The sequence below is a fragment of the Apteryx rowi genome, unplaced genomic scaffold, assembly GCF_003343035.1.
Source record: "Apteryx rowi isolate R43461 unplaced genomic scaffold, aptRow1 scaffold_15, whole genome shotgun sequence".
In the NCBI taxonomy this organism is placed as follows: domain Eukaryota; kingdom Metazoa; phylum Chordata; class Aves; order Apterygiformes; family Apterygidae; genus Apteryx; species Apteryx rowi.
The window spans coordinates 683,911-711,176 of NW_020447752.1; the positions used below are offsets into that span (position 1 = coordinate 683,911).

General features: G+C 48.7%; 2 protein-coding genes across 3 annotated transcripts; one reads left to right on the forward strand and one right to left on the reverse strand.

Annotated features, from left to right (window-relative positions):
* Nucleotides 1-3,113: 3,113 nt before the first annotated feature.
* MORN3 (MORN repeat containing 3) lies at nucleotides 3,114-12,278 on the forward strand. Its single transcript, XM_026058821.1, has 5 exons — nucleotides 3,114-3,258; nucleotides 4,255-4,412; nucleotides 5,961-6,120; nucleotides 8,748-8,932; nucleotides 12,210-12,278. The coding sequence occupies exons 1-5, from the start codon at nucleotides 3,114-3,116 to the stop codon at nucleotides 12,276-12,278; spliced, it is 717 nt and encodes a 238-aa protein (XP_025914606.1).
* A 3,895-nt stretch (nucleotides 12,279-16,173) lies between these two features.
* Nucleotides 16,174-26,615, reverse strand: ORAI1 (ORAI calcium release-activated calcium modulator 1). Of its 2 annotated transcripts, none has more exons than XM_026058878.1 (2): nucleotides 26,536-26,615; nucleotides 16,174-16,786 (listed from the first exon to the last, which is right to left on the reverse strand). In XM_026058878.1, exon 2 carries the CDS (start codon nucleotides 16,778-16,780, stop codon nucleotides 16,220-16,222), a length of 561 nt encoding a protein of 186 aa, XP_025914663.1. In that variant the 5' UTR covers nucleotides 16,781-16,786; nucleotides 26,536-26,615; the 3' UTR covers nucleotides 16,174-16,219. The 2 variants fall into 2 exon arrangements, with proteins under 2 accessions (XP_025914663.1, XP_025914664.1); XM_026058879.1 differs by lacking the exon at nucleotides 26,536-26,615 and adding an exon at nucleotides 18,679-18,885.
* Nucleotides 26,616-27,266: the final 651 nt, after the last annotated feature.

Genomic DNA, 27,266 nt, shown 5'->3' on the forward strand with positions numbered 1-27,266 from the left:
GCGGCAGGACGGGGCTGGGCTGGCTCGAGGGCGCCTTGCACCCCGAGCGCGCGGGGTTTTCCCCCGGCGTCTCTCCTCCGCCCCTCAAGCTCTGCAACCATCCGCTCCCGTTGCTGCTCTTGCACCCTCGTCTCGCCGGGGAAGGGGCGCAGACAGCGGCCTGAGCTTCGCTCTGCAAAGCAGCCGGGGGTTCAAGGAGAGACCGGGGGAGCCGGGGGAATCGCTCGGCTGGTCCTGAGGGCGATGGGACAACGGCACGGGGCAGCGGGGTGCCTCTGTGCACGGCCCCTCTGCTCCGTCCTGCCCGGCAGCCGGAGCCACGGTTCCCCGGAGCAGGGCTGCACATTGCTGCCCTCCCACCGGCTCCTCCACCCGTGGGGCCAGAAATCTCCCGAGAGAGACCAGCACCTACGTCGGGAGCCCGAACGTGGCCCGATGSTCTCCGTGCCCTGGGCGAGGGTTGCCTTCTGGCCTGGCAAAGCCACTTCTGCTTCACCCTGGACTTCCTCCCGCTTTTGGGGACCTCGCTAGTGCGGGGATAAAGCAAGGGATGAGCTGCCCTGGGTGGCCCTCAGGGCTGGGGGCGTTAGAGCAGGGTGCGTCCTCGCGCCGGGGCTGCGCCGGCTGGGGGCCGCGCTGGCAGCGCCTTTCTCCCCCCTGCCGGGGGGCTCCTCTTTTTGCAGCCGGCTGTATTTTTCAAATTGTTCTTTATTAAGTTAACGTGTAATGTTAAAAATTAACAAAAAAAAAAAAAAAGTACCTAACTTGCCTTGCTGTGAAGTTCTGCAAGGAGCCAAGGAAAAACTGGGCTTCCCGTAGGGCCATGCAAACTGAGACAGCGTTTTACCCGAAACCTGAGGAAACCCGGGGAACATCAGTAAACAAAAACACGCAGTAGCACCTGGGGGAGGACCCGGGACTCTGTGCCATCTTCATTCGCAATCGCAGCAGCGATGGGAGACAAGCATGGGAGTAGCAACCTCTAGCCGTCGGTGCTGAGAGCTGCAGCCCGCGTTTCGCTGGCTCCAGCCGCCCCCTGCAAAGGGCGAAAGCGCTGGGGCTGCGGCGGGCGGACGGACGGACGGACGGACAGCGCAGCGCTGCGTTGCCGCCGTGCTGCTGTGCTGCCAGCCTCTGCGCCGTGTCACCGTAGGGGGGTAACAAACAGCTGATGTGGTGGACACCRACTGTGTTAACCCTCGTGCGAACGTGACATCAAGATCACAAATCTGGAACTGAATTCAGCAAATAAAGCCATTTCTTGCCTGCCTGTTCCCCGCGGGCACCGCGCCGGCTGCCCACCGGAGGATGCGTTGAGCGGATGGCTGCGCCGYGGATCTGCCCTCACGCTGAGCTGGGGATCCGCGCTCAATTTTTACGTGTTATCCTTCAAGTTTAAGAGAAGAGGTGGTCGGGTGCGATGTCCCTGTGCTGCCTGTCTGGCGGAAAAGGGGGGCAGTGCCAGCGCCCCTCGAGGGCTGGCRCTTGGGGCAGTGGGCTCTGCCTGCCCCGAGCGCCGGCGCCGGGGCGGGTTGGGAGGTCTGGGGATATATCRGATAGAGGGACAGATTCCTAGATCCGGCAGGAGCAGCTCAGCGCAGGCCTTCCTCAACGGCGTTGCTGGACYGCGGGGACGGCCGTGCACGCGCAGCGCAGCGCGTGAGCCCGGCAAGCACCGCCGGGAGCTCCTTGCCCCGGGCGTCACGAGGGCATCCCGAGCTCCTGCGGCGGATCCCAGGGTTGCATTGCAGGGAATGCACCGTCTGGAGCAGCTGTGACCCCGTCGGACCTAGTGATGGACCTGGCCCTCCATGGCCAGAAGCAAGATGTGCCCGGGTGGGCGGCAGGGATGGGCACGTTCAGGGGGATTCAGGCACAGCGACCGCCCTGGATGCACCAGCCTGGAGCCGCAAAGCAAAGCAAAGCATCCCGGCAATGGCAGACAGCCCAATTCCCAAAACACCCGCTTTGAGGGCCGGGAGGCAGCCAGGGCTGCTTGCCCTCCTCCGGCTTCCCGATCGCGCGGAGACCGACGGCGGAGAGCGGAGGAGCAGCGCGGGGGCACCGCTCGCGGGCTCCTGCCGGCTGCCGCTCCCGGCCCTCGCCCCCATTGCTGGGACATTTGCTGAACTTCCCCCGCTTCCGAGGCCTGAGCTCACAATCGCGCGCCCGCCGCGGCCCCCGCGCCCGCCGCAGCCCCCGCGCCCGCCGCCACGCGCCCGCCGGCCCCTCGCGGCTCCCCGGCGGTAAGGAAAAGCAGAGCAACGCGTTACACAGAGCTGCTGCCTTTGGGGGAGCAACGATCACCGGGAACACGGGAAGGCTTTTTAGCAATAATATCCCCCCCCCATCGTTTCTGAACAACCGTCTTCCGTAGACACCTGGAGAACTAGACYGCTGGCATCCCTCGACAAACTGTCACAAACCGCCCGAAAATGTTAAGCGGCAGGAACAGGAGCCCCCGTCCTGCCGGCAGAAGGAAACGTTGCCGTTTCTACCCTTTTTAACAAGACACCTATGGGATTGATTGGGGTTTTTTTAGCTATAAAGGACCCTAAGCTCTGTACCGCGGGATGCATAGAGCATCCGAGCTCCTGCCGCACCCCGGGGACGGAGACCAGCTCTCCGACCCGCTCTATTTTCCAAAGATCTTCTGGCGTATTTCCTAATAAACCAACAATTTGCTAAACTGCTTAAATTACGGCTCCCCGCTCCCGCCGAGCAGGCAGAGGCGGCTCCGGGAGGGGCGAGCTCGCGGGGCTGCTGCCATGCCGCGAGGGCCCCGACTTCCCGGGCTTGCCGACGGCCTCCCGCGGGCGCGCGGCGCGACGCCCACCCCGGCCACGTCCCGCCGCCGCTTGCTGAACGCTTCCTAACGCTCTGTGCTGCGAGCCTGCTTTCAGCCAGCGCTGCTTCCCACTTAAGTATTTTTAGATTCCCTTCTGCTTGTTATATTTTTATTTTACCCCTTCCAAAGGCAGACATTAATTACTGGCTTGGGTGCGTATTCAAGCGTGGCTCATTAACAGACTGCTCTTTTAGTACCCGCCCTGAAAATTTCTCTCTCGTTTGTTTCTCGCCGTCGTTTGCTTCTGTCTCCAGCCGAGAACAAAATGCCCTTTGCGAAATGGCCCCCGACGGCAGAGCCTCCCTGGCACGAGCGCGACAGGAGAGCCCAGAAGAGCGGATTGAGACACACGGTGTACGCTGCAAACGGGGACCAGTACACGGGAGAGTGGCTGGACAACCGGAAGCACGGTAAGACGTGTCGTTCCGAGCGTGCCGCTTGGGATGCCTGCGCCAGTCCCTAGGGGAGGGAGCAGTCAGCGTTCCTAGGTATTCCTGGCAGACCGTTCATTCATGGGCGACAAAGTGGGTTCATTATGATATAAATACTTTGATATGTATCAGGCAAAAATGCGCTCAGACGTGTCACTAATCAGTAACTGGAGACGCTTTTGCGGGCGCTCAGCTGCAGGGCGACATGAAACAGCCAGATTAGGGCAAAGCTTCCCCCTAAAAGTACAGCAAACTGCAGTCRGCGCGGTGCCTCCGAAACGGCCCTGCCTGCACCACGAACGACGTCCCCGCGGCCGCGAGGGCCGAGCGGCGCGAGCCCCGCAGGGCACGGCGCCCTGCCAGCCTCCTCGCTGGCGGCCTCCGCGAAGGCGCCGCGCGCCGTCCGTCCCACGGCGTTTGCCCGATCAGCCAGATAAAGCAGGGCTGCTGGCTGGGACCCTGAAATGCCCTTGCCTCCAGGAGCAGGAATTTAGGCTCAGGCCGTGGCCCCTGCTGCAGGAGATCAGAGCCGTAAGGGGAAGGAGATGCCCACCGAGCGCTGAGCAGCCGGGCCAGGCCAGGCTTGTTTACAAGCAGTAAACTGAGCTTTGGAAAGATTAAGTGCATTCGCCAARGGCCACACGGGAAGCCCATGATAGAGATTAACGATGCATCCGACTCGGGAAGCTAAACCGAACCCTAGACGTAAACCTGCCTCCGCGCGGGAAGCACTGCAGGGCGCTTGGCCCGCCGCGGGCTCCCGGCGGAGCGTGCGGCGCCGCGGGGCAGGTACCGCCGCGGGCTCCCGGCTCTCCCCGCAGGTTTGATGCGTTTGGGCAGCGAGGAAAACTCGGCTCTGCTGCTCCTGCGCCCAGGGCAGGGATCTGTAGCGAGCCCTGAGGGCAGCCCCAGAAACGCTGCTCTTCTTTACAGCTGTGATGGTCTTGCTGCAATTCCTCTTCTYCATTAAAACAGGTAAAGGCACGCAGATATGGAAACGCACGGGAGCCATCTATAACGGCGACTGGAAGTTTGGGAAACGGGATGGTTAYGGCTCATACAGCATTCCTGACCCTGTCACCAAGGAATACAAGAAAGTGTATACGGGCTGGTGGAAAAATGACAAAAAATGCGTAAGTGAGATTTCCTCGGCCTCCCCCCAACCCTGCCTACGGCTAGGAAGCACCCACAGCGACGCGGGCCCCAAAACGTGGGGAAGATTTGGGTGCACGCATGCAAAAAGGTCACTGTAAATACTGATTTTTCCARTGGCATCTGTACTCTGAGCCTGAACTGAAGGTGCAGAAAGATTTGGGGGAAATGAGTACGCRGAACAAGAAAAAGAAAGCAAGACTAAAAGCTTTCTTATTTCGGCCTTCGTTCCCGTGGGGGAGAGTCTTCTCCTGCCCTCACCGGCTTTGGCTGACCCAACTTTACTCACTTTTCCGCCTTAGATATTGCAGGAGCTGTGTTGCGTCCCAAAGCCAGCAACGCAACAGAAATACTGTGATTTCTGAGAGAGGCTTTCCCCCGGGCTTRGGCTTCCTTTATACTTTAGTTTGAGCCTGCTGAAAGAGTAGAAGCTTCAAGAGTAAAACCCGTCACCGATAAAACCTCAGCATGGCCAAGAGGGCACGGTCGGCATTTGCCGTGCCGGGCATTTTCGGTGCGGGAACGCGTCCGGGGGCACCTGGAGTCCCGCACGAGCCACGACTGCCCGGCTCACCTGCAGCTCAGCCGGGCAGGYGGGAGAGGTTTGGTATCCTGCGGCTTAATCTTCCCCACCCATTAATTTAATTACTACCGTGTTTAAAGCGGCCRGAGGAACTTGCTGATAGAGCATGTTTTACAAGCACTGCAAGAAAACATACCTTCTTAGACCTGCTCTTTTCCCAGCTTTACAGCATGTTAGACAAATAACCCAAGTTCTTTTGGAAATTAAGCCTGTCATATAAATCACCAGTTTTTCTAAAGAAAACATAATGAGGAAGTCATCTGGTAAAAATGACTGCAATCTTATGTGCAAAATCCTTTCAGGAACATTTTCTGATCTGCCAGTGGAAACCTTGTGTTACCCTTTGTGTCTGGCCTTAATTAAATTAATAGCCTCTTACGTTCCTAATTGGCATGTGGCTCTATGGCTCGAGTCTCTTCAAGGGAGCTTCCTTTCTCATTTTTTGAGAATATGTTTTGGATAACTGAGCTTTGGTGAAAGATTTATAATGACATCCAAACATTACTAGGGTTTTTTTTTCCTGCTCTAAAAGCCTCCCATTTACATCCATGACGTTTAATGAAATTCATGCTCCGAAAAATTGGTTATTTCCAGAAGCGATTTTATTTTTTTGCAGGGAGAAACTACTGTTTTCTTCCAATGGGAAAACCTCGCTAATATTAGGCAAACATTTCTCGGTGATAGCGGCTCCTGGTGCAGGGATACCTCTGGGCTCCTCTTAGCTGGCAAACACACACCTAAGGCAAATAGCTCCTTGGTGTTCCTCAGTTCTACGCTTAATTCCCAAGTCATACACCTAGTGGGCTTCGTTCGGAAGTTCGCCAACCAAATCTGCCCCCGGCACCAAGCCGCGTGCCGGTTTGAGAAGAGAAAGCGGGGATCAGGCGCAGCGGGGGCGGGCAGAAGCCGGGCGGCCGCTCACGGGCACCTCTGTGCTGCCGTCCAGGGCTACGGGAYGAGGTTTTACGCCGGCGGCGAGTACTACGAGGGCGAGTGGCGCGGCGGGCTGCGCAGCGGCTGGGGCCGCCTCTACCGCCGCGACGGCTCCATCTACGAAGGGCAGTGGCTGGGGGACCAGCCCTGCGGCCAGGGGATGCTGCGCCTGCGTGAGTACCGCCCGCCTGGCCCGCGCCCCGCGGCACCTCGCCGTCCCCCCGGCCGGCGTTTCGGGAGCCGGGGGGTGGCTCCCCCGCACCGGGTTTTGGGCTGGAGGCGGCGCGACCCGGGCGAGGGCGGGCGTTGCATTGCTCAAGCCCACGCGCGCGCGAAAGCTGATTTTTGCTGTGATTTATGTTCAAATGCCTGGGATGGCTGGGGTTAGCGATAATATACTGTTGGGTCAGAGAAGAGCAAATCTCTCTTTTCAAGCCAGGCACTTTGCCAGACGTGCTTTCCAACTACCGCATGCCAAAGAGGAGTCTAGTTTCTAGTATAAAAGAAGAGAAGTTTTCTTTTAGCGTTCGCTCCATGCCCTCTCTCACTTCCGACACTGGCTCTTGTTGCATGAACACAGGGGTTTCATTAGTGCTCCATCCATTCCCAGAAATAACACTGAGCACATCACAGATCGGGAATGTTGGGGACAATCTCATCGTAAAAATAGAAATTTGGATTTTTTTTTTAATTTATTTTGCTTGGAGTTTATGCCATTTGTCCCCAAAGGCAAGAATCCCAAACCTCTGCAATACAAGACAGTGTGTTCCAGGGATATTTGAAGAAATACTCTCTCCTCTGGCATGTTATTCATCTACCGCTCTTTTCCTGGAAGTAGTTTCAAGGCTAGGAGTTAACTAAGCAAAGCAGCTAGGAGGAATCAGCAGCACCTTCGCTACGCATCACGTGCAAGGCAGCACTGTCTCTCCTGACTGCGGATTCACTTTGGACCAGCGGCTCATACTGATAAAATCAACGCACGCTTCTGTGGGTAAGTCATCCGACTTATCTGCTCCGCTCCCGTCACAGTCATCCTCTGCGGGTTCTGTCAAAGTCCTTCTTGGCGGATTGTGAATTAACCGCCCCTGCCGGCTGCGCCGCTGCGGATGCTCTGTTTCAGCGCCCAGTCACTTCGAGCGAAGCCTGGAGCCGATTGCGAGCTGGATTCCTTTCGGTTAAAATTAGCCAGAGCAATTATTTCATACCCACAAGCTTAATGCATTGAGCTCAGCCGCTGGCAGCGCGCCCACGTGCCGGCCGCTTTGCAAGGGTGAAAGAAAAGGAGCTCTTCGGCGGAGGTCACGATGAGCTGCAGCTCAAGATTAAATTGCTCGTGCTGGCAGCGYGCCCGGAGAGGGCGATCGCGGCCGGGAGAGCCACCCGGATCTGCTGGCGCCGCCGCGCTCCATTGCAGGAGGGTTTTAAACCAGCCCATCGCACGTCCGCGGTCGAGACCTCGGTGGCGAGCGAGCCGGTGCCCGGAGCGCCTTGGGAGGAGAGCGGAGGGGAGCAGCCGAGCGCCGCGGGGCAGCCAGCGCGGGCGACGCTCCCCTCCATCACAGCCAGGCCGATCGCGGGCGTTTCTAAGCTGTTGGTGGCTGGAGGACGCAAGCCCGGCTGCTCCCACCGTTAGGCAGGGCAGGTGTTGAGGATGAGCGTGCAACAGGGCAGATGAAGGTCACCACCGCCCTGGCTCYGTCCTATAAACCACACGAGCGCCTGGAGAACCTCACAGCGCTGCCTACCAGGAGCAGTCTTCTCGTCTTCCTCCTGCCTTACCCCATTCCGGCAGCCCCCAACCAGCTCTGCAGCACGGGTGCTGGCTCCTGGTATTTCCGCCACCTCCTGCCACAAAGAACGGTGAATTCACCTGACACCCGGATACATTTCCACCGAGTAGTTTGGTCAGAAATCCCTGCATTTTTTGGCCAGAAAATAAAATACAGGAAAATTGTCTGAGAAAAGGAGACAGCAGAGGAATCTCCCACTGAGACCAGGGTCACCTCGATATATCCCAGCCCACTCACACAGGCGTGGACATGATCAGCCTTCTCCACCAGCGTCACTGGACAAATGTGCTCTCTTTGGCTTGCCTATTCGGAATAGGCCTTTCCCATTCGTGAATGGATTCTTGGAGAGCAGCTCAGTGCCCCAAAAAAATCTCTCTCGACTTGCAGAAAAACACGAAGAGATGCAACACAGCTGGAAAAACAGTCTGTAACTGCTTGCATGAACTGTTTAGACATCCACAGTGATTCCTGAGCTGTAATTCATTGAGAAAACATAAAACTACAAGTATTATTTAAAATTAAGATTATTTTGACTGGACAAAGATCACACAGTGCTACTGCTCTTTGCCCAGAGGAGCAAACCTCTGCAAGCTGCAATTCCAGTGTGATTGGTGGCAGTGACAACTCTGAAACTTGGGTCCTGCAATTTTTCATGTCATTAAGAGCGATTCAGCTACTTGTTCCTTATCCTGAGCTCATTCACTCAGAATATACATGAAAAATGAATATCACCAGGAGAAGAACAAAGAAAGTGAGTGCCTTCAATGTTCCAAGAAAGTAAGAGTGGGCTTTAGCTGCAGAATTTTCTCACTCCGAGGCACAGCAAATAGGGCACGGTTAAAACAAAACGACACGCCATGCTGCATCTCCCTCAAAATTACCAACAGGGGCCAAATCAGGAGGCAAACAGATGATCTACTCATGTTGGGTTTCTGTGTCGATTGGTTTCATTTGTAACCACCTAATGAAATGGTGCAAATTTCATGGTCTGTTCATGTATTTAATTGCAGCAAATGAAAATCGGTATGAAGGAGGCTGGAAAGATGGAAAGAAGCACGGACCAGGGAAATTTTTCTACTTGGATACGGGACAGTTGTTTGAAGGTGTCTGGGCAGCAGATATACCAAAATATGGAATTATGATTGACTTTGGCAGAGATGAAGCTCCTACCCCTACTCAATATCCAATCCCTAAGGTAATTGCTTGGAAATTTCATTTTTGCTAATGATGTTTTTCATTAACAGCATTCATCAGAGCTCAAGGCATCTGTCCAGGTAGCGTTTCATTCTTCAAGCGATTGCTCACGTGGGCTCCAGGCTCGCTGCCTGTGTGCTCAAATTCTTTTGGCCAGCAGTGTCCTAAATGGCCCTTTTGGGACAAAAAGCCTATTTAGCACCAAGTGACCTGTGTGAGCCCAGCTTTGGAGCCTCTGTTACTTGCCTGCACATCTGAAAAAATGTAGTTCTCCTGCACCAAAACTGCTTAGAGACCTGAACCAACACAAAGGAAACGGAGACAATAGAGACAGAGACAATAGTGGGATTTGCGTCAAAACCAGATGATTTCTCCAAGCCAAACTGCTCATGCTGACTAGACCTCACCGAAGCCCTAGCAGCTGCGGTGCTAGTATCAGCTACGTCCTTCACCCAGTCATGCTGAGCTAGGGGCTCTTCTGTGTCCACCAGCTTAGTGGGCAGCGGGGCACAGCTTCCCACCCGGCCTTAAGGCAGACGGAGGGATATCCAAGAACCAACATCTTCTGCTCCCTTTTTCCCTTAAGGAAGCAGACGATTGACAAGGGAGGTGCAGAAGACGACCCAGTCCTAGTCATCCTCCCGAGACCTTGTGATAGGCACGATGGAGCACATGGACACCCCGCTGCGACAGGAGGCACGCAAGCTGGTGGATACACTGGAGCCTTACATCCCAGTTAAGCTCACATCGTCTCTTAACAAGATGCAGCTAAAGCCTGCAGGGTACTGATGACAAACAGCACACCTCACGATTCACCACTTTCCAGAGCACAAATAGACAGTCCTACTTTCCTACCAGGGTCCTCAAGAGCTTTTCTTCAGTGTCAGGTTCCCTTGTCGCCGTGGCTATGCAAAAAAAGTTCCAGCAGCAGCGACCCGCTAAGACACCACCCCAGGAACGAGATTAGACCYGCTTGGCAGAGAAACGCGTTCGTGTCAGTGCACAGCTGGGAACTGATGGCTGTAACGCACTCCTGGCAGAACATCTCTGTCTGCACCCCACAAGCACAGCTCAAAGGCCTGATCTCAACGCGTAGCACTGTGCTATTCCAATAACGCGGGGAACAGCATGGCCCTGGCCAGCAGAATCAGGTGCTGTTGGCTCCCTGGTCCCCCGCAAAAGGTAAAGGGACACGGTTGTTGCATACAGTATCGGGCAAGCTTCACCAAAGCTCACGGTTGTTTGTTACAGCTTTGGTTTCCTTCACCCGTTATAGCACGGGCTCTCCGAGCACGGACATTTTTGACAAGTCAGGGAATTCTCCAAGTACTAGGTACACCCGCAGCAGTGTAAAATAATAAACACCAAATACTCACCATGGAAAAACAGTCCAGCACTTGGTTGCAAAAAGAGTGAAAGGAGCAGTACTTCTGTAACTAAAAATGTTTACCTTAAGAGGTTTGTCAAAGGTCACCCAAGAGAACTGCTTCTTCAACGGCCTAGCCCAAAAGTAGTTGGATGATTTACCGTTTTGCTAAGGCAGGATGTTCAGGCCTAGCTGTTTATTTAAACTCCCCCAAGACCAAGATCTGACCCAGTTTTCTTCCTGCTCTGTGAACAAAAAGAAAGCATCAACTTTCGCTGCTGTTACTACACTTCCAATTGGAAGAGACAAATTTAACTCTCAGAATATGAAGGAAATAACAGACAAAGGAGAAAATTTGAGTTCAGATTTTCATTAAGCCTTTGTCAAATTACCTTCACAAGAAGCTGTTAAAGAAACGTAGATGTAGGGTGAAAGGTAGAAATTGTCAAAACCAGAGATGGAATAAATAGTCAGCTTTTGCCTGGCAAAAGGCTAATAGCAAGACAAGATCTGAGATTCTGTATGAAAGAGGTGTCATTTTGCGTCTTCATTAGCAAACAGGTAAAAGGAGCAAACAAGGGTGCAAAGGTTGGGCAGGACATAAAACAGCTGGAAACTAGAGAGTAAAAAAGCTTGGGAAGAATTCAACACATAGACGATGGGGTAGCAGGAAGGCAGAATTTGAACCTTATTCACAAAGAAATACACGCTACAAATCAAGTCGCTTGCACGCCTTGCTCCAAGTCACTAATAGAGAGGGAGCCRGGAATCAGCACAGGCTGGACGGCCAGGCAGGAAGACCACCATAAAGCTTACCAGGGAAAGAACAGAAAACAGCGCTGGACACGTTGAATTTGTGGTACTATTTTATTGAGCGTTCAGTCCTCGTTACCCTGCATACCGAGAACACAAGACGGGCAACGGCAGATCCGAGAGGAGACGGAGCAGGAACGGCCTCCGGTCTTCAGCACCAGCCAGCGGTGGACACCAGAAGAGCAGGCTGAGCACGCAGCACCACGACCGCCAAGATGCTCCCACGCTTTGCAGCTTAGGGACTTCCCGAGCCAAGGGTGGATGAATTCTTTTGATTAATTTGCTCAGTCACTTTATACATTTTTTGTAATAATTACTACCAGTCAACTTGGGTTTTTGACACTTACTGAGCCTGGAACCAGTTTTTAATAGGTGTGTTGTTGCAGGGTGTTATCCTCCGAATTGACCCTCTCTTCATGATCTCTTGAGAAAACTGCAACAGCAGAAAGCTCTAGAGACAGTGAAGTAACTGTAGAGAGGAAAGGCACAACACAATGGACCCGGGATATCTGCCATTATAGTTACTGAGCCAAGACTTCAGGAAGCAAAACAAAATAAATAAGAAAAGGACTGGATGTCTTCTGCCTGGGAGAAAAACATATTTGAACCTCCCAGAAAACATGAGGATATAAAGCAAGCTGGACTCAGGTGACAAGTTCCTGGTCAGTAATGCAAGGTTTTGGTGCTTTCCCTTTGAGAATCTGTATCCAGTTACATGCAGGTTCCTGGACACGACTGACTCCTGGTTTCACCTGATTTACTGATGCTCACTCAGATGACTGCAAAGTATTCACCTATTACAGCTACAGGTGTGACCCAACAGGTTAGAAATCAAAGACAGTTTTGTCCAGGAACATGTCGTTGCTAAAAGAGAATCAACACACTCCATGCACAGCTACTGCAAGGAGACAAACTGACATTCAAAACGCTAGTAAAATTAGAAAAGTGCAGCAATGTTTCTAAAACAGTAATTGAAAGGCTRTGATATAAACTAAAGTCCTGCTACATGGGAGACTCTCCATTAATGCTTAAGTAATCAGTATTTATAAACCCTAAGCTTAACTACACTGCATAATTGATTTGTATTCTTTTTATTTAGATYGAACTAGCTGATCCAGATGGTGTTTTAGAGGAGGCCCAAGCAATGTTTGATGACAGCCAAAAATAATATTAACTGGATCCTGAAGAAAAAAAAAAAAAARGATGCAAAATAAGAGCAAAATCCTGAGTTACTCATTTGCGTCTCAAATCCGCACCGTGGCATATTGGATTGCRGTCAGCCTGCCTCCCTCCCTGCCTCCCCTCGAGACTGCCCACCTGTGCTTCACTCGGCAGGCGGCTTGGCTCAGACACCTCCTAGCAAGCCCCAATTATTTGAAAAGACAGCAAAACGCTGCAAGACAAGCGCGGTGACTTGTTGCTCAGCTCCTCCACGGTTTCCTCCTCCTCCTATAAAGAAATAGCGCTCCTGTTGCTTTCAAGGTCTTTCACATTGACTGTAGTTCTCCAGGGCTCTGCTTCTATAGCATAGAATAGAAACCCTGCTTTTTTCTAAGGCAAATAAGCCCTTTCCCCTCCCAAGGGTAACTTAGCCCAATACACACCTGGGAACTGAGRTGCCTTGTGAAGTTGTAACAGATCGCAGTGCTATTAATATTGTCATTAATGCAACGCTACTCATTCCCTGTGCGTGTTCTGTAAAGCGAGGCCGGCTCCCACTCCCAACCACGCCGGGACGCGGATCAGCGGATCTAACCCCGGCTCTGTTCCTGCACTAACCCACGAGCCAGACCTGGCCGGTCCCCGGCCCCGTGCCGGCCGCTGCACCACCGCACGGACAACGCGCCCAGGGCGCCGGGCGGCCGAGCGGCTCGCTCGGGAAGCACTGCCGAGCGCCACCCACGCGAGCGCACCACGGCGRCGGCCCGGCTCGCTGGCCGCAAACAAACCCTGCGACAGGGTGTAATTAGTTCACCCGATTTAAGCTGCATTTCTGAATATCATGTGTCCTGTTTCCACTTCACTTGGCCCCTTGACTCTTCATATTTTCGCAGCTGAAAGATAACCTGCTTTTCTATTTACACACTCAGGGAGAAGAATAACAATACGACATTCTTACTTCCCACATTTAAGCAGTGCTGACAGGAGGAAAAGCATGCCAAATACTTTATATTCTTTATACCTGTCTGTGTGAACAGGAAATTTCATCTTTATACTCATGAAATGAGTAGCTGAATACATTTAAGAGATTCTCAGGAGTCCACAACTACGATTACCACAATCCAAGCTGAAGAACGATAAGGGATGTGAAGAAAATTAAGCATATTTATAGGCATCTAGATAACAAATAATCAGCAACAATTGAGTATATTTTTATTTCATTATTTTAAGTATTTTATATCTAAATCAGTGACATACAATAACCAAGTTTAAAACGCTTGAGGTAAATGATTAATACCATTAGTATAAATAAGGGATTTAAAAAGAGGGAAAAAAACCCACTCCGAGTGCACTCCTAATGTTTACAGCCATACTTTCGGGTCTTGGTTACTGACTCTGTTACAGTTGACACTGTGCCCAAAGTGTAACTTCCATGACCATTTCCATGGCTGGAAAACATACTCAATACTAGAGCTTAAAGTGCAGAAAATAGTCAGAAAAGCAGCTGTAGCAACAGCCCCATTAGCTTGGAACCTACCAGGTTTAAAAAGTTAAAAATAAGGTAGCTTCTACCACTAGCTTCTAATTCCCTATTTTCCAAACCAAAAATCCCCACTTCTTGTCACTTCGTAAAAGATCCACAAAATAAAATCAGCTACTTATCCAGAACAGCAAGTAGTTTTACAAAATAAGCTAGGAAAATATATTTTCTGGACCTCCATTCATAATAGTTACAACTCAAGTACATAAAAATTACACTTCTGTCTGTAAATTAAGTCTGACAGCACCTTTTCAACCATTTGTTCTAGTGTGAATATTGAGTCAGATTCGTGTCCTTTACTAAGGCTTAAGAACCCCCTTTCCCAAAATGAGCCTTATTTTAGTAGAGGATGCCCAAGGAAATTCTGTGCCTGCTATGAAGATTTCATGTTTTGGAATGCTGCTTTATTAATGCCTTACTAATGCAATCCTTCCCGCGTTCCCYGAACGAACACCTGCGGGATTGTAGCCCCAAGTCTCATCATCAGAATTATATCAGGAATAGTATTTTTATACTTGAAACGTAGCGTAATGGCAGAGCTAGACAAAATCCAGTTTGTCCTCTGCATACCAGAAGGACTTGTGAAAATGGCAAGTGGAAAGCGATTTTCTGCTTGCGAACAGAAAACGTCCCTGCAAGAACGGCACTGAAAAGCAGCCAGCAGCGGTTTTCAGCTCCTTCTCGGGATAGGAAGGGCACCGCGGGCAGCCTGGTCAGCACATCCGCAGCCGCTGCAGCGCTGACACCAGGAATCAGCCCCATCCGCTCCAGCAGGGCGCTTCCGTAGAAAGCTCTACGCTCGGCCATCTCAACTCCCTGAACACATCCCAGGGTTTGTAGATACACTGGGATAATCCGGGATGGCGGCTGGGCGTAAGAGACCGCGTTCCGCCCGGGCTCAGTCGGGGCGAGCTCCGCCGCACTGCCACATTCACCCCGTCTCATCGCCACATCCCAGCGCCATGGTCCACGGGGAGCTACGAGGGGGCTTCAAGTTTTGTTCCATGAGATCTGAACCGCTCTCAGCTTGCGTGTTCAAAAAGGGCTTGTACACGTTAAAGCCAACAGCTTCTCCATAGAGGAAAGACTGCATTCCCCAGATTTCCCTTCTAGGGGCAGCTGGAATTACAGGAATTCTGAAGCAGCCCAGGACAAACGCTGCAATCTTTCTTGGACAAACCTCATCTCTAATAGACCAAATGGAAGCTTTTGCTTCAGGAAGAAACCAGAAGTTGACACAGGAGCCTCACTCTATCAAAGATGCACGTATCCAAAAGTAAGCAGCAATATTATTTACAAATAACCTACTCTTATAAATAAATTTGCATAAAGAGAAGTAGTCTCCAGACCCTTTGGAAGCAAAAAGGTGTAAGAAGTTATTAAATACAACACTTCAGCAAGCAGAAGACTTTCTAAACAAGGAAGTCCAAGGCATAGCTAATTACTTGGGAATCCAACATAGAGAAAGTGCCTTTTGCTGCTTGTATCTGAGGATTATTAAAAAAATATATTTATTTATATAAAAGTATAAAATAGTTACCACTTTGGCTTGGAAAAAAACAGTAGTGGTTCTGATTTTCAAGCAAACAAAAATTATCCAGTGATAACTTCCATTTAGTTTCTTCTTTTTAAAAAAGATTCCTAAATGAAAAACAGGCAATTCTTATCTTCAGATAATGCCAGCTCATGAGAACTTTAAAACACTTATTGCTTTTATTTTCTTCCACAGAAGAGTGTAGTAGAGTCTCAGTCCAACTCATGTGGCCATACCACATCACAGTAAGACTAGTCATGGGTGTTTAGTGGGCTATAAAATGTGTAACTGCCATGGGAGAAGGTGCTGGAGAAATCAGTGAAATAATAATTACTTGGCAGCAAAACACACTRGGGAAAGTGGTGGGAAAGCTTTCACTTTTACCATCTGTCAGGCTTTCTAGAGAGCACAGCACTAGCACTGAAACCAAGTGCTAATTGCTGTGTATCCCAAGTAATTTGTATCACGCCATGCAACATGTATTGGACAAGCAGTATCTTCTAGTAAATGCCAACATCAAATAAAGAGAGGAAATGTGCTTCTCTATCCATCCCTGACAAATACCAAAAATTACAGTGTTATTCTCCACGTATTTATGTAGCCGCCACTCAACATTAACAAGAAGCAATCTACGCAGTGCTCACTAGAGGAGGAAGGCTCGCGCAGGGCAAGCGCACCCCACCATCCATTCCTCCAGACATCAGCTATCCACAATGTTAAGACAACAACACTTTTTTTCCCCCATAAAGAGTTAGAACAACATTTATAAATCTCTCTTTAAAAACGAATCCATAGTTCACCCGGTTCATGCATGGGGGAGTCAACATGGCAAGGCAGAAGCAGAATAGTGCGTTTATTTTCTTTAAGTACAGGTTTATGCAAAGTGGCTAACACCTGGGGAGAGGGTATCACCTCTGTGATCCAGCTGATCCTGGAGCCGTGCAAATTCAGCAAGTTCATTCAGTTCTTGAAATTGCCTGTCTGTTTTATGGCTCACCAGTGACCTGTAGAAGTGGACTGCAAACACAATGAAAATCAGCCCAAAAGGAACCATAATAGATGTTGATGCAATGGCTGCTGCCTCTCCTGATGTGATGGTAGAATTGCTGTTCTGGGATGAATCAATAGGCTTCTTCTTTAAGGGGAGAAACTTCACCCAGCAGAGCAACACCACCTCTGCAAGAAAGAGCAAAGTCCCAATAACAGTAGAAAATGCCCAGGCAAGCTCAATGTGCCGATGCATACGATCATGGGGCGATTCCTTTACCGAGTTGAGATTATGCACATTGCTAACAGCCTCTATATTTGGAAGAATGCAAGTACTTATCATGAGTGCAAAAAGATGAACTGCAACTAGGACAGTAGTACAGGCACTGAAAGCTATCAGGAGACCTGGAGGGTAGTCATGATCTGCATCTAGCTGCACTTCCACCATAGCCACCTGAAAAGGAAGAAAAAAGACAGAATAATCTATAGTCAAATAATATTATGACATAGATATTACAAGTTTAAATCTGCTYACTGCAACTATTTTTATTCCAGGATAATTAAACATCACATTCTAGTTCTTTCTATTTATGTCTGGACAATAAAAATACTTATTTAGAGTTCAAATGTTTCAGGAGTATCTTCTGATCCAAACGAAATAATCACCCACATTTAAATTTCTCTTCATGTTATTCTGCARCCTTTTCATCTGGCCAGAATTTACATCTGAGGTATGAAAGCACACTTAAATTCAGGCCTGTTTTTACTTACTGCTCAGCTGTAAAGCAAACCATCAATATACAAAAAAGCTGTTAACAGCACAACCACCTTGCCACCTCCAGCTCATCCCAACAGAACAGCTGGACCTTATGATCAACACACTTGGATTCTTAAATGAAAGATTTCTTCTTTTCTGTAGTATATTTTACTGGCAGCTTTTGATCTTTTACTATGGATTTTAGGGTTTGTACAGGGTATTAGGAAGTGTTTTGTGCCCCAAGTATGTAAAACGAATCCTTTACAAACTCTTTTGAAGTAGGTATCGATAACATGAAAGCCTGCGAAGGCAGTGGACTGCCCTTCACAATCTTGGCGGTCCTTTTTTGTTACATATCTGTGTTCAAGTTCTGAAGAGCAGGAGCAGGAACCTTTCATTAAAAAGATCACCTTTCCACGGGGCTCTCGGTTTTACTCCTTCACTCAAAAGAAGCATTTAAGCAGACTCCAGAACACCCATTTAAAACATGAATGCCTCCATATCCAGGGTGGCCAAACAGGCCTGTTAGAGGGAAGAAGTGTAGAGAAGGCTGGAGGAAAGAAAAACAAGTSTCCCAGAAAATGAAAGACGAAGTGCTTCCAGACATTGCTAGAYGCTCTTTAAGTTACAGGGGAAAGATACCAGAAGAAATCACTCCGTTCAGCGTGCTCAGACCCCACAGCCAGACAGCACAGCAGTTCCTACCATCTGAACTAATAATTAATTGCTGTTCATAGCGGAAATCCTCCTGTTCGTGTGACGAAAGCAATAACTGCACGCTGGCCACCCACTCTTGATCCTCTGTTGAAACGACAGCTTGCTATCCCAGTGAAAGCTAACCCGGGCAAGAGGTAGTCACCTTCTGCCAGGCTGGGCGAMCTGGTTCAGCAGTGCCCCGATGACCGATGACGCTGGCACAGGCCCGGGTAACTGCGGAGGGGGCAGACAGACTTTGGGCAGCGCTAAGCTATTGACTTAGCTCTTCTGTAGCTTATCATTTTGCCCTCAAAAAGACTGTGAAACCGGTTATTACGACACAGTGCACAAAAGAATTGGCTCTTTTATTCCCACTGATACAGTCTTAGTCTATTACTAGCACTTATGACAGTAACATAGCCAAATAAGACACTAAAGAGCTTCACAAGATAAAGACTATTTTTTTTTAATTTTCCTTAAAAAAACCTGATGATTAAATATTTAATTCCCCAAGTATAAAAGAAAATTTACATTTTCACTGCTCAAAGTCTCTATGTAATAATGATATCAAACATCTGATTCTGGAGTTTAGTCAGAATTTCATAATTCCAACATCCCAGCTGTTCTGGAGCTACTATTCTCCTCCCATCTCAAGAGAGAGCCAAGAGGAAGAAATCTTTCTTCCTCTTCTCAGCCCATACTGAGCTAAAAGAAACGCTAAGTAATCACATTTAATCTAAACATACCTGTTTCTGATTTGGCTCTAATTGTACGCACCATCAAAACAAAATCTTGCAGAAAACCAGACTAATTTAAGCAGCATTCAGACACCCAGATAGCTCCGTGCCTGCACTAGCACAGACAGAAGCATAGAGACAACAAGCAAACCGTACAAAAGAAGAGCGGTCCAGGCCAGGAATCCCAGTCTTCCTGGATTAAAAGGCTTCATTTTTAACACTGCTGGGCGTTACCCTAAATGAGTGACCCCAGCAGTACCTACAACCTTCACCCACTGACGGAACAGGTTAAATCCGAGTTCCAGCTACACAAGCAAGGCTTTGGTTTATATGGCTGACAAATACATTAACACATAGCTGCTTTGCAGAGAAAGTTTGTTGTTTTGGTAGGCCCAAAATCATCTCATAAAGCAAGAGCTTTCTGAAGCTCAGCAAGGCTCTAGCTGTTACTTAACACTCGTCACAACTAACCTCCAGAGCAGGAAGGGTGTTAACTTCCTTCAGCTCAAACCATGCCATGCTACTCCAGCACCCAGTGTGCTTTCTCTAGAAGTAGGGGTAGCATCTACAGCACTTTTTTAAAAGGTAGCCCAGGTACTTGCCTTTTAGCATGTGCAAAATAAACCGGCAGCCAAGTAGTCACCACCATAGGTGACGCCCATTTTCCTCAGTTTGGGCCGATGTTAACAAGTCAAGTGTGAATAAAGCAGAGACATGGCACCCAGCTGTCCCAACCCCAAAAACCTCGCGTACAAACCTGCAGGGGAGGAGAAGCTCCCAGGGCAGGTTCCTAGAGGAGACTGGGACACCCCTGGGCCAGCTTCAGCATCTTCCCTGGCCTCAATCCCTCCCAGCGCAGCTTCTGTGCCAGCAGAGCCCTGGTGCCAAGCATCAAGGGACGCCAGCGTTAGGAACGACACTTGAAGTTGTTCAAGTCAGAAGTTAGATATCCTGCCAATAAGTAACATGACCTCCTCTCCATGGCTGGAACCACAAGGGAAAAACACTAACAGTGTCAAGTGCTGGGCCAGGACAGATCCCACACCAAGGTGAACAACAGAACTGCTGAAAGGGAGACAACATCTGCTTGCTTTGAGAGAAAACAGTGCAATTTAGCAACCTGGGAGACCACAGCATCTGGAAAAATATTTCTATTGACTCTGACAGGACCACAGCTTCATGGACTCCAGTGGGTAGCAGTAAAAGATCCCCACTTTGAACATTCAAGATATACTTACAAGAAAGATGCACTAAGTGCAGCTCCACCAATGCATTGAAAATTCTTTGCAGATGGCAAGTTCCCAGAAAAGGAGTTGGATGCTTTTCCTAAACCCTCCTCAGTGAGAACATGTGATAGAAGCTAGAGGCTATACGCATAAGAAAAAGAGACAGGAAAGGAAAAAATTCCACTGAAACTAGTTAGCTGGACAGAGACACCCTTAAGCAAAAAGAAAACGCACTGAGCAAAGCTGCAGTTGTAAGTAACATGGTAGCACTCAGGGTTAGCAACACCCTGAAAGAAGGAGTGGCAAAAGCAGGAAAACACTTTTCTTTCCCATTCACGTGGATTAATGGACATTTCAGAACTCGCTTCAAATGGGGACTTTGGGGAGGTCACAGATGCAGAAGGCCTGCAGGATTTCAAGGTCTCCTGAAGTTGATGGGAAGTCTCCAGGGGGCACAGCAAAGCCTGCGTGTGCTCCTGCCTGGCAGAATACTCCTGCTTGACCCGTAAGAGAAAAACTAGTTCATGTTTTCCGTCTCCTCAGACTGTCAAGGAACTAGTGGACAGACTGCCAACTCTTTTCAGTTGCAAGCCTCTGTTCTTTATTGCCCGGGCCAATCTCAAACCAGGCACCTAATGGAAAACAGGGCTTTTTGGTTTATCAGGCCCGTGCCTGTTTTCAAACAGCGACGAGAAGTTCCTTGTCTCTTTTGCTCACGCTGGGATTTCAAAATGCACAGATTGCAACTGCTCTTGTAAAGCAACACTTGCAGCATCAAGGCCCCAGTGAACATATCTAATACGATCTAAGTCCACGTAAAACATGACCTTCTACGTACATGCTGATGTTGCACGCGGGAGGGTTTTTTCCTCCGTGCCCTCTATCAACTTTCGACACTTTCCAAACGTAGGCCCTTCAGGGCAGGAACTGTCATTAAGTCGGCACGGCAGCCAATACGATGCACTTCAGCACCATTTCCTTCGCCTTTTTTAAAGCTTCTTCAAACATTTGCCTCCTGGTTTCTACTGTGCAGCCAGCACGGTTGCTGCAAGCATCCTGCTTTGCTACATAATCACAGAACAAGCCAGGCTGGAAGAGATCTCAAGATGTCATCCAGTCTAATCCCTGGCTCAAATAGGAGCTAACTTTAACATCAGATCATCCTACAGAAATGACTGACAGACTTACTGCAGCCCTTGACAAAGCTGTAAATCTGAAATACAGCTTCTTGATGAAGTTAAAGGACTCTCACGCTGCTAAGAAGCAGGACTGGAGTTCAGATGCTTTTAAAATACAAGTAAATTTGTGCACACAGTCGTGGCGAGGCTTCTGACAATCCTGGATTTCACAGAAAGCATCATGGCAGCCTGATTCCTACCACACCACAAGAAACTGAACCACCTGCACTCTAGAAGAAGCTGCATTTCAATTTTATCTATAGTTTAATAGCTTGAAATAAATTCATTWCACTTGCTTGTGTATGATGCTTCCATATCTTGTTGGACTAAAAAGGTGTAAATGAGGTTCCTGCTTTAAAAAAAAAAAGTCCTGAGTGCTATGAAGGTTTCTATCCTCACAAGAGCACTTACACAGTGCATCTGATAAACATCAGCTTCACAGCTTTGCAAGAGGCGAGCTATGCTATACTAATAAAAGTTTCCACCAGCAGCAACACAATATTCCATAAAGAACAATCCTCAGTCACACAGCTGCAAATGAAGCTGGAAAAGCTCATACGGCTTCTAATCGCAGGAGAAGCAACTGCCCTGGCTTGTCTTTTGTTCCTTCCTACCACAGCAGCAGCACATAAATTAGCGACCTGATTCAATTTTCAGCATTATCCCCCAGTTTTATAAGCCACAAGACAACAGGCTGGTTTCACTTAACTTGGTTTTAATTCCAGCATAATGTAAATTTTAAGCTCAATTTCTGCTTTAGGATTGTGTTCTCTGAAGGAAAAAGTAACTAGGGAAAATAAAGCRTGACAGACATCAGAAGGAAAACAGAAGGAGAACTGTACAAGGAGCCACCCATGTAGCAGGTCATATTGACACTCAAGACTTTTCAACATAGGAGAAAGAGGCAACCGCTCTTTGTTATCACATGAAGCAACAGCAGCAGTGAATACAGTCGTCAAGAGGGTTTTGACTTAATCACAGGCTTGCATCTTTTCCAAAATCACTAGCTACTGCTTTACAGAAAAGGAAACAAAATGCCTTATCCAAAGCAAATCTATACCAGCTATGAGCTATGTACAGAGGACTTCCTCTCCTCCCCTTCTCTGCAGGGACGACTCCTAGCTTTGGTAGGAAGGAATATAACACCGGCTGGGAGCCCRGGTCCTAACCGTCATACTGCACGGGCTTTTATCCTCTCTCCCCCATAGTATCCAATACCAGCATCAACACGCAGCCGAGACGCAAGACTGAGTTCAGCAAGCCACGGGAGAGACAAACAGCTTTAAACCTGACAGAGCCACAGCCGATTCAAACTCTTCGCTGCCAGTTCTGATCGATGCACGCGGCCACTTTTSCACAAACCGCCTGATTTCAGCTGAATACATTCTATATAGCCAGGGGCTGGGTCAACAGCTACCGAAGGCCACGTGATGGGGTGGCTGTAGATTTGCCCCCCGAACCCTACAGAAGGCTTTGACCAGTCTAAAGCTCCAAAGAAAACTGCTCTCCTGTCCTTTCTAGCCAAGATTCAGACAGGAACAACAGAGCAAGAAACCAGTTTCATTATTAAAAGCTACTGGATTTAAATACAGAAGATCTCCTAATGACCCACTTAACTGAATACCTTGAGAAACACTGGCTCTCGGCATGCTCACGTTCTTACTGCGCGTACCGCTCAGGGAGCTAGCTGCATCGCAGATTTCTTACAACAAGCAAAGCCCCTTCAGAAATGAGAATTTTACCTCAAGCATCACTCTTACTAAAGACACCGAGCACCATTAACGAATCCAGGTCTAGAATTATCTGCGTGTCCTTGCACGCCTGCTCTCACCTCCTCTTCCCCAGCCGCTTCCACCATCCCTAGGCAGGAAACTGATGAGGACAAGACAATTCTCCCACGGTCAGGGAACAGAACCAGCTTGGCGGGAGCAGTTTATAAGAAAGCTGTGCTGATTGAACATCGCGGCTACGTATTGTAAGGGTCCTTCCAAACAGCGAGAGGAGGACGCGAATCACACCTGGGTAAGGTCACCAGTGTTACAGAAATACCTTCACCTTGCCGCACCAACATACCCCAAGTTATACTGTGATAACTACGAGTTCAATCAACACCTATCCACAGAAACATGTGCTTCAGCCTCTGTACACCTTACCTCCCTCTGTTGCAGCAATGACTAGAGTTGATTAAATCTAGTTAGCCATATATTTACATACGGAAGTGACTCTTCATAATACACACTAACCTCAGTCGAAGAAACAAAAAGCCCACAGAAGTGGCTTCTCAAAGTCTTGAGGCTCACATCAAAAGGCAATTTCAATACCAAATCCCATCTTATAGCCCCAGCTTACCCACGTGCGGGACCACAGGGGAGGCTGGGGATGAGATAGGTGTCGTAAGATCATCGGAAATGAGCACTTCTCTAGCTGTGCCATCAGCTCCGGAGTCGGTCAGTCTCGGTTTTCCTGACAGTACTACTTGTTCTTAGAGACGCAGGCACAGAGCCAAGCTCCCCATAGTCTCTGTACCATTCATTACRAGCCATAACAAACTCATACAATATGACTCTGTTTGGGCCAGAACCAGTCACCGGAAATTAAAAAAAGATAAGTCAAAATAATGATATTGTTGTTACTGGTTTTAAACGGAAGAGAAAGTATACATCATTTATCCTTTAGCCTAGAATATCAGCTTMATGGCTTGTCATATTTTGCAGAATGGCAAAAAACATTCATATTTACTGAAGCCACCACCTGAATACAAACACGTGATTTAATTTTGTTTTGTTGGTAAACATGAAAAGGTTAATACCCATATAATCAGAGTAAATGCATCTGGAAGAGGTAGTACTTCTACAGAGTGTTACTTACAATAAATCTATATTGCAAGTACAAGGTCAGATTACACAGCACAGCAGGGAGAAGACAGCAGTGGCTTAATATCAACTTTACATCCTCCGAGTTCCAGCAGCCACAAGCAGCCGCTCAAAGCCGCTGCAAGACAGAGCACGGCAAGAGCCCCGAGCGCTCTCTTCCACGCTGCCTTCTCGCTCGGCTGCGACCTTGAGGCAGGGATGCTCAAAGGAGCAACAAAAAGCYGCTCTCATGACTGTAAGCAAATATAAGAGGCCTTTTATACCCGGGAGATTCTTCAGAGCACAGTTCTAACCTGTAAGTGCAACAGCAGCGCAATCGTAAGTGGTGGCAGCAGCCATAAAAGCAGGCCTGTAAYGCTTTCCTGCAGGTTACAAAATACAGCTATTGCATGCTATTCTACTAGCAATTCAGAGAAACAGAGCTAAAACAACTTCTAAAGAGAGATCATTCAGTGTTTACAACCGCAGAGTAAACTTTACTAGAGGAGGACCACGCTGTCTCGAGCGTCTGCGCAGCAGCGGGCTCTGGGTCTTACCCAGGCCATATTGACTGCTTTTATGGAAATTAGTTTCATAAACATTCATCAGTGCAGTCAGTCTTTTACAAAAGATGACTTCAGAAGACTGTATCGGCTATACTTCAAAGGCGAGAGCTGGCACYTCTCTGACAGTATTCAGCGTTTGAGGCTGGTATATTCCTATTTAGGCGACAGCCTAGCCAGTTTGCATCGTCAGAGCCGTTTACGAGTCAAAYGTACTGCCTGGTAAATAACGTCCTCAAAATTCTAAATAATTGGGTCAGTCAAGCACATTGGTAACATAATTTAGATCCCTAATTTAGGCCGAGTTTTTTTTCCACAGAGCTATTAAAGGGGGGAGGAGGGGAATTTTTCAGTTTGATGACTGTTGTGATTTAACAATTTCCATATGATATTTGCAACTCAGGTAACATGGGGTGGTCACGCTAGCGTGTGATACGACTCTGATGATGATACGAAGCCAGCGAGTCTGTTCTGTTCAGACTAGAAACCCTGCCCGCAGTCTGTCTGCATTAGAGCTCTTGATCCTGGTGTGTGTGGATGAGCCAGTGTTAGCAATAATGGGTATATTCTGCTAAATATTTCCAGTGGTGACAGCCAGCACTGGAGATGGGCTGGATTAAGAAATAAGGACAGGCATAGAAGAGAAAAATCATATATCAAGACCTGGGATTTAAAGCAGAAGAAGTGAGAAATACCAAATGCCTCTACTAGGCGGAGATCAGTCAGCACGAGTAAYCAGCCGAACCCCCAGGTCTTTCACCAACTACACGTACGCTCGTCGAGAATTTCTTTTGCTACACCTAACAATTTGGAGACTGATATTACTTGCTGGCGCCACAGATTGGGAGAGCATCCCGAATGCAGAATTATAAACTTCACGGATTTCCTCCTAGACACATGGCACTGGACAGTAACGTCCCCAGAAGCCTGCGCGAAGAAAGCGCTCAGGTTTATTCCCGTGACGTTAGCTCTAACAACGGCTTGCGATCACCGGACCGCGCATCTGCTTCTCCGGAGCTAGCACACAGCAGCACCGCAATGCRTAGCTCCAAAACAGAATTCACATTCAAACGGGTTTTTAACCAGTCCTCACTGCAGAAGCGTAATGCTGGTGAACACAAAACTTGGCCGAGCATTTTCATACTCTTCATATAACTGACCCGTGCAATCTCTTGACACCYGCGTACACCATTTAACTGGGGTACTCTTAATCGATCTTGAGGGAATAAGCTTTGAAAAACGGTTGCAGTTATATATGCGATTAGTCCAACAACAAAGGAATAGTTTCGTGGATACTTAGTTCATACTAAAGGATGAAAGTATTGCTTAATAAAAGAGCGAGGATCAAGGGAGCAGGCCTGAAAACAAGCACATTCCAGTACTGTCAATTCCCATCATTTTACTGGGTGGTCTTGGATGGGTCATCTAGGCTCGCTCTTTCCTGTGTAGATAAGGAAAACTGGGGAACAATGATACTTAACTGCTGTTTTAACTTTTAGATCTAAGATTAGGTTGTGCTTTGGTAGCAAATTGTTCCAAGGTGAGTTGCCAAAGAACCTGCTGAATTTAGTAACGTTGCATAGGTGTGCCAGAGGCCCTGTTTTCAATGCAGAAGTTGGTAAGGACAGATTCAAACCATAAGCACTGCAAAGCTACCAGAGATTTTGCTAATCAGAACAAAGTGCCTTTTTCCTGAGTTACCCAAAACACCACAAATTCAATTAAAAAAGTCGCAGTTTTCAACTGCAGGACAGTGGGCTCTTATCTTAGAGCTCTCTCCCAGAGAATCAAGAGGGAAGTCAGCCATACTCCATATATCCATGGGGGTTTTGTGGCATATACTTACAAAAAAAAAAAAAAAAGGAATTTAATAGGTTAAGTACAACAGATTGAGTATGGCTTTAAAAAAAATCCTTACGGAAGTCTAATATCCTGCAGATTCAGTTATTTACAGCCTCCCTTATTTCAAAAAGTGTTTAAAAAAAAAATCCCCACAAACCACAGCTCTTCCCCATGTTAGCTCTCACGCTTAATGGAAAATACTGAATCAAGAAACAACCCCGGCAACCGCTCCGTGGTAGCGCGACGGGCGCACGACCGGGAAACCCCCCGAGGAGCGGAGCGGGGCGAGCTCGCGGGCGGTGCGCGCTGCCCCGGGAGCAGCAACCCGCCGCCGCCGCCGCCGCCCTCGCACCGTTGCCTGTCAGTCAAGCGAGCACCAGGCCACGGGCAGCCCCGAAGAGCCGCGGTCCGTTTTTAGCCGTTGAAGAACAGCGGTGACATTTATGTGACCGCCCGACGGCTGCTGCCCACCAGCCGCTGGGTTTTCAAAAAGCATCCTCCAGCCGCACCAATGGCCGGTAAGGGCAATATCTCTTACGGCTGAAAAAAAAAAAAAAAGATATATATATATATATTTTAAATCCGTGCAAAAGTCATAAACAAAAGGAAAACCCCCTCCCAGCCGTACAATCCAGGATTCACTGCTGAATACAGGGCGCTGCTACAGGTTAGCAGGCAGGATGTGGTGGAGCCAGTGAGTTACCGTATCGCAAACTAACTTCCAACTAATCCCGTTTCAAATAATTAGGATTACCAGGCTAGTTCTCCTCTATATCAAACCCTAAAACAACTAAAAAGCGCAACAACAACAAAGAGACATCTCTAAAACATGCACCAAAACCACTCTCCAAATTAAGTAACTTCCCCGATTTCCTTAAAATAAAGGTCTTGGGAAAACTGCAACCACAATTACTAAGGAGCAATAGGAGTTGGAGGCTCGCCGCCACTTTCACTCAGCTATCTTGCTCAGTTCAGCCGAAAACAGCGCCAGAGCAGCACCTGCCTGCGCGGCCGCGGTGCGGGCAAGGCAGCGGGAGCGCTCGGCAGCACCGCCGCGCTCGGGGCTTCTCCTCCTTCCCCCCC

Coding starts and splice junctions, on each gene's coding strand:
- ORAI1 (XM_026058878.1), bottom strand. CDS start 16,780: ATGGTGGAAGTGCAGCTAGATGCAGATCATGACTACCCTCCAGGTCTC.